General features: G+C 39.1%; 1 protein-coding gene across 3 annotated transcripts in view; it reads left to right on the forward strand.

The window, feature by feature from the left end:
• Positions 1 to 14,782, forward strand: part of UBE4A (ubiquitination factor E4A) — a 34,036-nt gene extending 19,254 nt beyond the window's left edge. For 2 of the 3 annotated variants that reach the window (XM_014785114.2, XM_087433774.1), the window contains exons 13-20: positions 677 to 864; positions 2,573 to 2,673; positions 2,788 to 2,901; positions 4,895 to 5,069; positions 8,065 to 8,245; positions 9,153 to 9,300; positions 10,491 to 10,648; positions 11,781 to 14,782. In XM_014785114.2, the coding sequence (XP_014640600.2) occupies positions 677 to 864; positions 2,573 to 2,673; positions 2,788 to 2,901; positions 4,895 to 5,069; positions 8,065 to 8,245; positions 9,153 to 9,300; positions 10,491 to 10,648; positions 11,781 to 11,910 (1,195 nt within the window). In that variant the 3' untranslated portion in view covers positions 11,911 to 14,782. The remainder of the gene's footprint in view (positions 1 to 676; positions 865 to 2,572; positions 2,674 to 2,787; positions 2,902 to 4,894; positions 5,070 to 8,064; positions 8,246 to 9,152; positions 9,301 to 10,490; positions 10,649 to 11,780) is intronic. The other variant, XM_087433775.1, reaches the window with a different exon arrangement.
• Positions 14,783 to 15,130: the final 348 nt, after the last annotated feature.

The raw sequence follows: 15,130 nt of genomic DNA on the forward strand, positions 1-15,130 counted from the left end.
TCTAAGTTGGATGCACAGTCAACTTAAGTAAATACTTTCTGATCTCAAGTTTTCTCACTCATAGCTTCTAGTCCTCTTTCCCAGGGGAAGACACTCACTGACCTGTAGAGTTGCTGCTCTGATTTTTTGGTGCCTAAGCCAAAGGAAATAATGTGTGCATAGATGAAGATTTGCGGCACAAAGAGAAGAATGATCCACAATCCCCTGAGCTGTGTCAGTGAGAAGTAGGTAGAAGCCAATCCTTCACTAAGCAGACCTAATGAGACATCACAGATCAACAAGTATTTATTAGGCACACGTGGTATACATTGTAAGTAATGGAGAATAATTATATCCTAGTCCTTAACCAAACTTGCCTTGTGAAAGGCAAGTTTATCACAGATGAAACTGTTAGAGAATAGTAAGCAGTAAATGCATTATTATAGAGAAGTAAACAGAAGGGCTCAGCATTAAATAAAAACTTAAGTACTCACCCTCATGCTTGGTAAGCTATGATCTCAAGAGTTGAATGGTGTACCCTGCATTACCCGCAGAAATTGACAGACGTAAAACTGCAGAATCCCATTTTTTTCCTGTAATGGTGGTGTAGGATGTTTTGACGCCTCATCTGGACAGAACAGTCATAAATTTGAAGTTAAGTTTTCTACCTTCAGCTTGCTTTCTGCCCTATGTGCAGGATGAAGAATCCCCACCTACGGGCCAAACTGGCTGAGGTATTGGAAGCAGTGATGCCCCACCTGGATCAGACCCCAAATCCCTTGGTATCCAGTGTGTTCCACCGGAAACGTGTGTTCTGCAACTTTCCCTATGCAGCCCACCTTGCAGAAGCTCTAATCAAGGTCTTTGTGGACATTGAGTTTACAGGTAAAGCAGTCTCAAACTGAGAAGCTGGAGTTTCGTAGCTTGATTAGTATTTGAATGTCAGAAAAATGCCATCCGCCGTCATTTATTGAATACCTACTGTGTGCCAGCCTTGATGCTAATTGCTTTTTTTACATTGTCTCATTAATTTATCACCATCTGTACAGTTCTTCCATATTCTCCCCATTTTACAAATGAGGACATGGATGCTCAAAAAGATCAAATTATTGTTCTATGTCATACAACTAAGTGGTAGAATTACATCTGTCTCACCTAAAAAAAACATACTCATCAACTTACTATATTGCTTGATAAAATCATATTCAAACAAGTTAGGCTGTCAAATTAAAACGTAGGTCCGGGCCGGCCTCATGGCTTGGTGGTTAAGTGCACGCGCTCCGATGCTGGTGGCCCGGGGTTCGGATCCCGGGCGCGCACCGAGGCACCACTTCTCCGTCCATCCTGAGGCCGAGTCCCACATACAGCAACTAGAAGGACGTGCAGCTATGACATACAACTATCTACTGGGGCTTTGTGGGGAGAAAATAAATAAATAAAATCTTAAAAAAAAAAATAAAATAAAATAAAAAAAATAAAACGTAGGTCTTCATTTTTCTCTGCCTCAGAATTGCAGAATAGTGGACAAGGAGACAATGTGCTGATTGAGATATTCTTTTATCTTTTCCAGACTGTCTCGCTAACAGTCTGATCATTAGATTAAGAATAACAGCAGGCAACATTCCCTTTCTCTCTTGGCCTTTTGAGATCTAACCCTAAGATGCTGTATTGAGTAAAGAGCACCCCATCTTCACCAGTAAACAAGATATGTTATGCAGTTATTTAAGACCTTTTTTAAAGGGGATGTCCTACCATCCAATGATAAATGTAATTAGCATTTAAGAGGCATTTAACATCTTACTGACTCCTTTTCCATATTTGGATTTTGGCTTTGTCATTTGCTCACCTCTGAGCCTTGGCTTCCTCATCTGTAAAATGGGTTGAAGTGATGACTAAGTGAGATAGTGCATGTAAATCTTCATAATACATCAGATGTTGCACAATAAATCACTGTAATTATCTCATTGTATGTATTATAGTTCATGTTTTGTTTCTGAGGAAGTGGAAGTTGAGAAAGGTTAAGAGACTTGTATTAAGTGGAGCCGGAAGGAAAACCTAGGTCTTCTGATTCCAAATCCCGTGTTCTTCCTTGATTATATGACCCAGCCTGTAGAGCTCTAGTGGTACCTTTGGTGTGTCAAAAGTAGTGTAGGCCTCCGACTTTTGGCTCCTGACATTTTTCAGAGTAATCAAGAACTAGTTGGCTACACAGTTGGGATGTTATCTATGAAGAATGTGAGGATTACTTAGTATCCCATTCTGCACATGGCTGTCATTGTCACAGTGGCCAGCTCAGAGACCTCATTCAAAGTCTGATAAGTACTCCACATTTGGATATGAAAGCATTTGTTTCCCTTGGCTTTTATTGTATAGCTTCATCGTCAGCCTTTTCTGTGTAAGGTGTCTTTTACATCTGCCTCCCTCTTGTTCTGTCAGTAAGGAAATAAGCAAACACTTGGCTACAAATCTGGGCCTTTATAAACTCCCAGGGCAGATTTTGCCAGTAGCCTTGACACATCCAGAATAAAAGAATGGCTACACGTAGATATTAGCTCTTACTGTCTCTCCGATTGCTGCTCTTACCTTACTACAGGAGACCCCCATCAATTTGAACAGAAGTTTAATTACCGTCGTCCCATGTATCCCATCCTCAGGTACATGTGGGGAACAGATACCTATCGAGAGAGCATTAAGGTGAGAGAGTTTTTGGTGAAACCAAAACTGACTTATCTGAGTGTTGCTTCAGATAAGCCCCAGTGAGTTGTGGTTCAGTACTGAAATGGTTTTCTATTGGGTTGGGACTTACAGGATTTGGCTGACTATGCCTCTAAGAATTTAGAAGCCATGAATCCCCCACTTTTCCTTCGCTTTCTTAACCTGCTAATGAACGATGCCATCTTCCTTTTGGATGAAGCCATACAGGTAAAAAAAAAAACAAAAACAAAAAACAGATTTAACTGTCTTTATACCATCAAATCATGATCAGTGCATACTTTTTTTTTTTTTTTTTTGGTGAGGAAGATTAGCCCTGAGCTAACATCTGTTGCCAATCCTCCTCTTTTTATGCTGAGGAGGATTGGGCCTGGGCTAACATCCATGCCCGTCTTCCTCGACTTTATATGGGATGCCACCACAGCATGGCTTGACAAGTGGTGCGTCGGTGCGCGCCTGGGATCTGAACCTGCGAACACTGGGCTGTGGAAGCAGGGCTTAACCACTACGCCACTGGGCCGGCCCCAATGAGTCCCCAATAAGTACATACTTTTTACCTGTTAATCATAATAGAGCAATCCTTATGCCCCTAGTACCAGTCTTGGACACCAAAAATTTGCGAGTAGTAGTGTACCACCAACTTTGCCATTACAGAGCTTGATAGGTATTGTTCCATTAGAGACCAAGATCAAGGGTCTTGGAAGCCTCATGAGCTAGGATGATACTTTGGCAGACAGTGGAAAAGAAGTCTGATGGGGCCAAAATAAGGTTCACTGGCAGAACTAGTCAAGCCAGCACCCTGAAAGAAGTCAAAAGGATCTTGCGTTTGGTCAGTGACTTGCAACCTTTTTCCATCCCATTCCAACCTTTTTGCATCAGTAGCAGTGGCTCACTGAGGCAATGATTCTCCCTCTCTCCTAAAAGATTCTGATTTTTGTGCTACTACTTGAAAAAAAAATCTCTGGTCTTGGTTATTTTTTCATATAATGACTCCAAGTCATCAATATTCTTTATCTATCCCACTGCCTCCCATCTTTTTTTTAAAGTGTGTGTGTGAGGACGATCGGCCCTGAGCTAACATCTGCCAATCGTCCTCTTTTTGCTGAGGAGGACTGGCCCTGGGCTAACGTCCATGCCCGTCTTCCTCCACTTTACATGGGACGCTGCCACAGCATGGCTTGCCGAGCAGTGTGTCGGTGCGCGCCCGGGATCCGAACCGGTGAACCCCGGGCCGCCGCAGCGGAGCGCGCACCCCTACCCGCTTGCGCCACCAGCCTGGCCCTGCCTCCCAAATCTTTAGCTATATTTGAAACATGAGTTGCACAAAGTGTACACTGGGTGCGTCTCAGCTCCAGTGTGTCATATCCTTAGCCATCCCTTATGGCGCTGCTTATTGCTCCTATAAAAGCTTCCCTAATCTGCGACAGGTGTAAGATACATAAGGCAGTGACCCAAAGGGCGACGAAGCAGGTAAATAGTGAGGGTAGCCTGTTGGACCGCCACAAGCTCCTCGTATTGATTAGCAATCCCTTCGTAACTTTATATTTAATTTGTGAGAAAAGTTTCTTGCTTTTTTCATAATACTATAAGATTTTAAAATAGATTTTCTTAGAAAACAAGAACAAGTCTTGTAATAAAAAGACCCTTCTAAGCAAGAGCTGTGTGACACAAAGAATAACACAGATGGCATTTTCATGAGACCGTAAGTTTAACACATAGTTTGCTATAACAGCAAGAATGATGAGAGGTAGAGGGTTTTAAATATGGTTTTCCTTCCAGACATCTTGCGTATTTGGTAAAGCTTTGCTTTTTGATAAGTGGTTTTTAGGTTTGTTTTTTTTTTTCATCTTTTAGGAAAGATTTGGCCTGTTTTTCACTCTAGCCTGTTTGTTTTTGCCTAGGTTTCATATATTATACTGTTTATCATCCTTTCTATTTCATAGACCTTAATATTTCTAGGAGAAGTACCCATAAGTCTACCCAGGGTGAAATAAATCTACAGGGAGACACAATTTCTTTTTCTTTTTTCCTACAATTTCTTTTTAAGCTTCAGCTCTATGCTGAGAAATAAAGGCTCATGTCTCTTGTGTAGTCCCTGATTTCCCTAGCTTAGTGGACTAGATTTTAAATAGGACCTCTTAAATATTATCTTCCCTTCAACTATACTTTCTTCTCTGGTATGTTCCACCTCTGGTTTCTGTAGTATTTGAGCAAGATAAAGATTCAACAGATTGAGAAGGACCGAGGTGAATGGGATAGTCTGACTCCAGAAGCCCGCCGAGAGAAGGAGGCTGGCCTACAGATGTTTGGACAGCTGGCACGTTTCCATAACATCATGTCCAATGAAACAATTGGTACCCTTGCCTTTCTAACATCAGGTAAGGACACAAAGCACTGCTTTCCCAAAAATGCAAGGGTCAAGATCAGCTTCATTTGATCAGCCCAGCTGAAACTAAGAATTCAGATTCTGATGACAGTATCCTCCACAGTCTGAGAGGGAAGTGAATCACTATAGAAGCTTCAAGAAGAATGATGATGCCCGTTTTTGACATGGGAATGAGGAAATAGTCACCCTCACACAGCTGCCAAAAAAGCATAAGTTGGTATAATTTTTCTTCAGGACAAGTTAGCCATATAAATATATCTAGGGGTATGTGTGTGTTAACCTGAAAAATATTCTTGAACTCTGGTTAAATGTAGTAGATCAAACAAAGACATTTATCTCCATCTAGAGCTTCACTGTCCAATTCAGTAGCCACTTGCCACATGGGGCTATCAAGCATTTAAAATGTGGCTAGTCTGAATTGAGATATGCTGTAAGTATAAAATACACACTGCAAGACGTAGTATTTAAAAAAGAATGTAAAATATTTCGTTAATAATTTTTTATATTGATTACATATGAAATGACAACCAAGGATCACTGGACATTTGAAGAAATACTCTAATGTGAAACACAGATAATAGATGAAAACTTTTTTAAAAACTTCATAATCTCAAAGGGATAAGAGAAGTTACAGTATCCATGAAACAAGAACAAAGAGGCAATAAAAAGGATTATTCAAAAAACAAAGAGCAGGCCGGCCCCACAGCTTGGCCGTTAATTGCGTGCGCTCCGCTGCTGGCGGCCCGGGTTCGGATCCCGGGCACGCACCGACACACCGCTTCTCCGGCTATGCTGAGGCCACGTCCCACATACAGCAACTAGAAGGATGTATGGCTATATCATACAACTATCTACTGGGGCTTTGGCGGAAAAATAAATAAATAAAATTAAAAAAAAAAAAAAAAGAGCTCTCAGGTGTTGAAAATATGACTTCAGAAATTTTTAAAAGTCAATAGAGGGGCCGGCCCCGTGGCTTAGTGGTTGGGTTCGTGCACTCTGCTACTGGTGGCCCAGGTTCAGATCCCGGGCGCGCACCAACGCACCGCTTGTCCGGCCATGCTGAGGTGGCGTCCCACATACAGCAACTAGAAGGATGTACAACTGTAACATACAACTATCTACTGGGGCTTTGGGGAGAAAAAGGGGAAGAAAAGGAGGAGGATTGGCAATAGATGTTAGCTCAGGGCCGGTCTTCCTCAGCAAAAAGAGGAGGATTGGCATGGATGTTAGCTCAGGGCTGATCTTCCTCAAAAAAAAAAAAAAAGTCAATAGAAAGATTAGAAGATAAATTCAAAGAACTCTTCCATGAAAGTAAAACAGAGGGAAAAAGAGATGGAAATTAGAAGAGAGAGGATGAGAAAATAAAGGATCAATCTAGGAAATCTCCAAAGAGAAAAATGGAGGAGAGGAAATGACTAAAGAAATAATACCAAAAAATTCCCAAAGACTAAAAGTCTCTCAAGTGGAGGGAGCCACCAAGAACCTAGCACAGGGAATTTTTTTAAAACCCACTCGAAGGTATATCATTATGACATTTCAGAAAATCAGGGTAAAGAGAAGATCCTAAAAGGTCCCAGAGAAAAATCAGGTCATGTACAATGGTTTAAGTATCAAAATGTCTTTGAATTTCACAACAGTGACATTTTGAAGCTGGAACACATTCCTGATTCAAAATATTTTTTCAGCCTAGAATCTTACAGGCAGCCAAGCTATCAATTCTATTTGAGAGTAAAATATAAGAACATTTTCAGACGTGAAGATACCGTATTTACTTCCAGTGTACCCTTTCTTAAGAAGCTACAAAAAGATATACTCCATCAAAATGAAAGTAAACCCAGGAGGAAGATGGAATCCCATAAGAGATGCAAAGGAATTTCCCAGGGTAATGGTAGAAGGAGCTTGTGTGACCACCGCCAGCAGGCCTGTGGAGCAAGGTCCAGATTGGCGTGACAGATGGAAGCTTCCAGAAAGAACATTTCCAAAAAATACAGAACTGTTAGAAATGATCCTGTTGAGAGTTTTAAATTTCTGGTGGAGTTTAGAAAGATTTAGTGATAGGTACTCTGAAAATAAATAAACAAAAAAACCCAAAAAGTTGTATTAAAAAGTATATATATTACTTTATATGTATAATCATTAGGATACTACATGGCTCTGCTATGAATGATATTTACATAATCTTAATTATTTAACCAAAGATTTGATTATATATTGGGGGGATCTGTATTTGGGGAAGAGGGGCAGGAAATAAGAGCTAAACTCTCATCAGATAATGACTAAAATTGAAAAATCAAGAACCAGCAGTAGTACTAAGCAAGCCTTATCATACTATTTGGCTTGTTAAACTTGGCATGTATTAATTTATTTTTTTTAATTTTTGGCCTGTGACCTAGCAGTTCTGTATAAATTCGTTGTAAGGAAGTAATAAGTCTACAAGATATGTACACAGTGAAGTTCGTCAGTAAGTGAAATAATTATAATAGGAAAGAATTGAAAACAACATAATGTCCAACAATAAAGATATTGAACACTTGAAATATGGCTAGTATGACTGAGGAACCAAATAGTTTATCATGTGGCTAGTGGCTACTGTGTTGGACAGCACAGGGACTTATATTTACTGAAATGGTAAGATATTTATGATATAGTTAATGAAAAAAGTAAGTTAGTGAAAAGTAAGTAAATAAAAATATGTACAATATGATAATCATTTTGTTTTAAAGATGTATGTGTGTGTAAGTATGGACAGAAAAGCTAGAAGGATATATTAGCAAAATGTTAGCGGTTTATTTCTGGGTGGTAGTTTTTGTATTTTATTTGTTTGCCGTTGCTTGTCTATATTTTCTAATACTACTGCAATGAAAATGTATTATTTATGTAATTAAAGAAATAATAGTCCCCAGAGGTTTCCAAGTAAAACTTTAAGACATAATAAGTAAAAAATTGCTAATAGATTGAATTTTCATAGGCTTTGGCTTTTTTTCCAGAGATCAAATCACTCTTTGTGCATCCTTTCCTGGCTGAGCGTATCATCTCCATGCTGAACTACTTCCTGCAGCACCTGGTTGGCCCCAAGATGGGGGCCTTAAAAGTCAAAGACTTCAGTGAATTTGACTTCAAACCCCAGCAGCTTGTATCGGACATCTGCACCATCTACTTAAATCTTGGGTATCTGAGATTTAAATGGGGCAAGCGAGAGGGGATGCTAATGTTTTCATTTGGGGTTTTGATAATGGAATAACTGTTTGGTAATTATGTGGAATAGGAAAAAAATGGTTTATTTCTAGTTGGTTGATGAAGGAGTCTTCTGTAGTTTTCTTTTTATTTATTTACTTTATAAAGACATAGTCTTTTTTTTTTTTTTTTCTTTCCCCCCAAAGCCCCAGTAGATAGCTGTATGTCATAGTTGCACATCCTTCTAGTTGCTGTATGTGGGACGCGGCCTCAGCATGGCCGGAGAAGCGGTGCGTCGGTGCACGCCCGGGATCCGAACCCGGGCCGCCAGCAGCGGAGCGCGCACACTTAACCGCTAAGCCACGGGGCCGCCCCTGTAGTTTTAAATAATGAGATTGTGTGTGATCTGTGGGACGTTATTTAGAATTTCCAACATTCTGCCCTGATCTGTGCAAAGATAAACTTTACTGGTTTACCATAGTTTGGAAAAGCACTATTCTTTTAAGGCCACAGGATACTTGATAGACTTCCTCCCTAAAAATTAGAAGAAATCTTTCATATCAAAAGAACATTCAGGGCCGGCCCCGTGGCTTAGCGGTTAAGTGCGTGTGCTCCGCTGCTGGCGGCCCGGGTTCGGATCCTGGGTGCGCAGCGCCGCACCACTTCTCCGGCCATGCTGAGGCCGCGTCCCACATACAGCAACTAGAAGGATGTGCAGCTGTGGCATACAACTATCTACTGGGGCTTTGGGGGAAAAATAAATAAATAAATTTTTTTTTAAATAAATAAAAAGAACATTCATGGCATATAAGTGATGGGGACCCTTGTTCCTTAACCCATTCTTTATCTCCCTCATTGACCTGTTCTCTGGTGCTCTTTCTTTCTGATGCTGACCCTCCAGGGATGAGGAGAATTTCTGTGCCACTGTGCCCAAGGATGGACGCTCCTATTCCCCAACTCTCTTTGCACAGACAGTCCGAGTCTTGAAGAAAATAAATAAGCCGGGGAATATGATTGTGGCTTTCAGCAACTTAGCAGAGAGAATCAAGGTGAGGAGGAAGCTAATTTGTTTATTAACACATTCAATAAAAATCACATTGTTGACCCTATTTCAGGGTCAAAAAGAGCATTGCCTTGAAAAAATATAAACAAATGATTTTCCCTGGTCAGTCAATAACTAGAACTACCATATTCTTAATCCTAGTCTTTTTGACATGAGGGTGAGAACAGAAAATTGCTTTAAGAAGCTTCTACTAGAAGAGAAGAATGTACAGATTTTTGTAGGCTGTTGTCATGAAAATTTTTCTGCACAGTGTTACCAATAGATTTGAAAATCTACAATGCTAATACAGAAGGACTTTTTAGAGTAGAATTCAAGATTAGTAGTCTTTAGTCTTTGATTTTTATGGATTTTCTCTGTTCTCTATATTTGTAGTTGGTATTTGGCTTATATGGGAATAGCCATACATTTTAAAGATTAAAATACTATGTTGTATTCAGCTAATCCCTTTGGTTGGAGTATGACAGAGCTCCATTAGCAGTTATGAAGAAGGAAAAGTTATGGCACAGAGTCTAATAAAAACGTTCCTTATTGATATCAGTCATCCCTTCACTGAGTTATTTATTTATTTATTTATTTATTTATTTATTTATTTATTTATTTATTGTTTATTGCAGTAACATTGGTTTATAACATTGTAAAAATTTCACTGAGTTATTTATTGAGTTGGGCTTCATCTTTGCCTAGAGCTTAGCCAGATGAGTGCCTGAGGAGCTAGAGTCATGAAGGAATCAAATGTTGAAGCCACCTTTAAATTCCTACACCTGTTTGTACCTAAAACCGGAAACTGCTTTTCATACACAGACTTCATGAGTGACTCTGTAATTATGCAAATAATAACCCTCCCACCCCCATCCCTTTTTGAATTATGACATTTACAAAAGGACTGTTGCCAGAAGGATGTTGTATGTGATGTGTTTCTTTTCCTGTTAACACTTAAACCCATTTCCAGTTATGACTGCTAGCAACTGAGCCAATACTGAAGTTTCAGAGTTGGGGCTGAATGCTCAATTTGCTCCTATAATATCCATCTTGGCTTGTTTAGAAAATAAAGCTGAGAATTGTCATTGTCACTGTAAAGGATTGTACTTGACCTTTTAAGATTAAGGTATAGTCATTGAGCATTTTGCATTCACCTGCTCTGTGAATTCACCTTAACTACCAGGTGTTTGTGCTCAGTCTCTAGCAGACCTCCAACAACAGGAAGAGGAGACCTATGCAGATGCCTGTGATGAGTTCCTGGATCCCATTATGAGCACACTGATGTCTGACCCTGTGGTGCTGCCATCTTCCAGAGTCACTGTGGATAGATCCACCATTGCCAGACATTTGCTCAGGTATGCCAGCCCCAAAAACATCCTTGAGTACAGATGTATGTTTACTGTCATCTTTTTCTCCCAGATTTCCTAATACAGTACTGTGCACCCAATAGGACCCCATGTTGGTGATTTATTAATGTGTTGGGGAGGCATTTTGGTAAAGGAGTATCTCTTGATTGTTGAGGATTTAAACAACCAAAGCAAGACACCTTGTTGAGAATGCTGGCTCTAACCTTGCCTCCTCCTTCCTTAAGGAAATAATTTATATCAATATGTGTTATAAAATATGTCAACCTGGAACATAAATTGACTTGAAGATTGTTTTAATTTTATTTTAGTTGTAAAAATATAAAAGATAGGCTTTTTTTAAATTCAGGTTTTACACTATATTCATCATGTGGGTTAACCCACATTCTGCTGCTGCTGTTGTACTCAGCCATGGTGACAGCAGTTTTCCTCAGCCTGCCTGCTCTAAGTGCGGCATGAGATAGAAATGGGTACTGAGAGACTCTGCCTACTTAAATTAAGTTATATAAGTTGACCCAAATGTAAGAAAATACTGTTCTTAAAATATTGACAAAAGGGATTTTCTACTTCCTGGTATTTGGTATTAAGCATTCACCATATGTGTGATGCTGTGCTAGGTGATATGTCTTGTGGCCTCACAATACAGAGAGAAACTATATCAGCCCTCAAAATGTGTTATAAATCTTCTTACCTGTCAGGAAACCATAATCTGCATTTAGTTGTGTAGCAGTCAGCTACCTAAATCGTCATTCTACAAGGCTTTATCCCTTAGCATCTTATACTATTTCGAGTCTGTCACTAAAACGATAAACAGCTCTTTATGCTGATTTGAGTGTACAGGGTCTCTGCCTTAGGGAAACTGAATCAAATAATCTGAATAGCAATGTTGAGGTAAAATGTTTTAAGAAGCAGAGAGACAAAGTAGCTACATAATCTGCAAAACAAAACGAAAAACAACCTCCTGAATCACTTTCTCATCTCATTCTTTCTAACCTCAAGTCAGCACTTGACTCAAAGTTATAATGCACTCTAGCTTCAGTGAGATGCCCAGGTGTTCTATTTTTGGCTTAGAATGTTAGAACTTATGGAAATAACCCCATTTCCCTTTCTCTCTTTGTCCCAGTGACCAAACAGATCCCTTTAACCGTAGTCCCCTCACCATGGACCAGATCCGGCCAAACAGAGAACTAAAAGAAAAAATCCAACGATGGCTTGCAGAGAGGAAACAACAACAAAAGGAGCAACTTGAATAAATACTGTGACCTAAACAAACCAAACACCAACCCCAGAGTGTAGATAAACAATTGTTTGTGGTTTCTCTCTTTCTGATTCTGTTCCTTTTCTTTTTCTTTCTTTTTTTTTCTCTGCTAAATTAGAGAACTGCTCATGCTCAAATTATGATAATTAAGATTCCTAAGAACTTTACAATGCTCTCCTGGCTTGCAGGAAATTATACTTATTATAGCATCACCAAGTTTAGAAATCATCACTAATTTTTACTCTTTGTTCTCTTCCTATTCTTTCTTCTTCCTTTTTCTACCTTAAATTACATTAACTTCAAATACTAAAACTTCCTACCACCTTACTATTTTTCTTGCAAGAACTGCTCAAACATCTTTAGTGAGCACTACTTTTAATTATATGATGTCACATATTTCAGTGACAGCTGATATCATCAGAAAGACTTGTGTTATCAAGGTATTTACTAGTCTTCCTGACTCAAACTTCAGCCCTTTTCCATGTTACAGAATAACCTTTCATATAAAAGCAGATACCTTGATGTTTGAGTAGACTTTTGAATAAGATGACAGATGATATGAAAAAAAAGGAATCTTATGCAACTTCTGTTGGTAGTTCTTAATTTTGTGTCACCTCATAACTCAGAGATACCATGGAGGACAAACACTCTCCAAAGAGGTTGTCATTACCACAGAAAATTTAGCCCTACAATATTTTTAGGAGGATTGGTAAGACATACTTGCAGTTTTGACACTTTATTCAAAAAATTCTGAGGTGAAATGATAAAGGGGGCTGTTGGGCCCTTTTTATCTTATGGAAATCTGTTGCTACAAGGACTAGGCTTGAGTAGAAAAGTTAGGCAACAGATATTGTAACCATGAAAAATGTAATTTTAAGACACTAATATCAACAGTATAGCTCAGTATATATATATATATATATATATATATAAATAAATACACCATGTGCTTTTTTATATTGGTCTAGTGTAAACTGAGTACCACTTGATCGTGTCTCTTCCATGGTAAGATGTATGCAGTGTGGCCATGTTTACTAACACACTTATTCTAGACAAAATTCTGAGACCGTAAAATATATATAGTTAATGTTTGTTTGGGCTTGTGACCTGACTTCTAAGAGCTGCTTCTAACTCAGCCTTAGGTCATCAGTTAACAGAACAGGAATTTGAGTGTGACCTTGTCCACGAGCCATTTTAAATATCCACTTAGCCCTATGTAGTTAGTAGGTGGATGGGCCCCATTTGTACAAGTTGAGCTTGAGTCCCTATTCAGTTGTGCAGCTTAACATGCTAAGTGAGGCACAGTCCCCTATGGACTGTCTATATCACTATCCCTCGAAGCCTGAAGATATCCTAAGTGACAAAAAAAGTGATATGATCTAGAAACAGGAGTCATTGCTTCATTTAGAGGACATTATTTTTAACCATGGCCTTTTTCAAATAAGATGGTAGTTTGATGATATTCCAACACAAGTTGCTATAAGCAGTCCTTGATGTGTTTTTGATGGTATTACCTAGAAAACTCCAATCAGAGGGCATCCCACAGTAGATATAAAGTAGATGTTGCTATTGCTGTGCTTATAAATGAAAAAGGAAGTCTAGGACTCTTGGAAATGCCAGAATGTAAGATATTAATTCAGTGTGCTTCCTGGGCCTTTAAGGTGTGGGTTGACAGGATTTGTTTATTTTCTTAAAATGAGCTTCATTTCGTATTTATTATCTTCCTTCTCTGAGAATGAACTGTATATAAAATAAGCTTCTACCTACTTGCATTTATCTTCCAAACTCACTTTAATAGGATGTTTTCATTTTTAAAAGAAGTGGGGGAAAAGACCAGAGTTTTGTAGGAGAAAATAGGAGGAAAAATGGGCACAAAACCTCAGAAGGCAGCTGTTCCCAGCAGCTTTCTAGTTAACAACCTCTATGCTGCCTCTTGCATCTGTGTCTGTATTCTACTTCTGTATTTAGTCTTCAGATTGTAAGCCTTTTCTGGCAAGCTTTTTCTTTTAAGCTCTTTTCCTGAAACTTTTTATGAATGGCTATGGCACCATTAATGCTGCTAAATATCTTGAAACTCATCACAAAGGCAAGTGCGTAGCTTAAGGCCACTGTTGGTAAGGAAACCATGTGGCCTCTGTGCCTTTTTTCTTTCCTTGAAGTAATTTGAGAACATCCCAAAAATGAGACTAAATTATCATCTTGGTACAACACGGTGCTTATTTGCACCTTGAAGCTTAAAGAGGTGTTGTGTTGTCTGGAACTCAGAAGCAGCTCTAAATCTTCTAGAGCAGACTTTCTGACAGAACCTAGTTTTATGTATTGGCTTTGCTGGAGTATGATAGGAAAATGAAGACTCTAATCAGCTCTAGTATTGCTTACCAAGAGGGTAATACTAAACTTGGAAAATTAAGTAGATTTTATAAAGCAATCTGGGTTTTTTTTTTTAAATATAGTTTTTAATGGATATGTGAAAACCAAAAGAAACATCAGAGGTTTTTTAATGGTGCAGGTAAAAGTGCCAGTTGCTGTTTGGTCTCACACTCTACAAAAGCTTCATTACTTTATTTGATGCTGGTTGCTAAGCAGCCATTGCCCAGAGTATAAGTCTACTGGGTGCCTTTACAAGCCGGAGGCTGATGCTGCACTGTTGATGTCATGTGAGGAAATAATGCACATGCTCTAACTGCTAAACAGGAAAACCTAGAAACAAAGAAAATGAAGAACAAAACAACAGAAAGGTTGATTGAAGTAAAACTTGATCAACGTAACTGTATTTTGAAACATTCCAGGAAGGTTACTTCTCGTCCAACTTGCCTGGGGGTGTTTGTTCAAAGCTTGTATTTAATAAATGAACACCTGACTTACAACCTTTGTTATCACTTCCTTTATTACAGTATTAAAAGCTAGTGACAGTTTCAGAAACCCTTCTGAAAACTTAGAGGACTCGGACCTTCACTTCTTTTTTAAGGTAGTATCAAATGTGCATGACCTGGCTGACCTAACCTGCCTTACCAGGCTTCTGGACTCTGGAGTTATCTTCAGAAGATGTGTCTCAGGGCCTTTTTTTTTCCTAATCAGTTCACTTTGGGCTTCACTTTTCTTTATCTGGCCTTAAACCCCAGGTCTTGGATTTTAATCATTCACTATCATGTTCCCCTTTCTTGCCCCTTGTTTCTCTACCTCTGCCATGTAAGACCTCAGCCTAGATTAACCCA

The sequence above is a fragment of the Ceratotherium simum genome, chromosome 7 (genome assembly GCF_057802395.1).
Source record: "Ceratotherium simum simum isolate JZ-2026a chromosome 7, ASM5780239v1, whole genome shotgun sequence".
NCBI classification, from domain to species: Eukaryota; Metazoa; Chordata; class Mammalia; order Perissodactyla; family Rhinocerotidae; genus Ceratotherium; species Ceratotherium simum.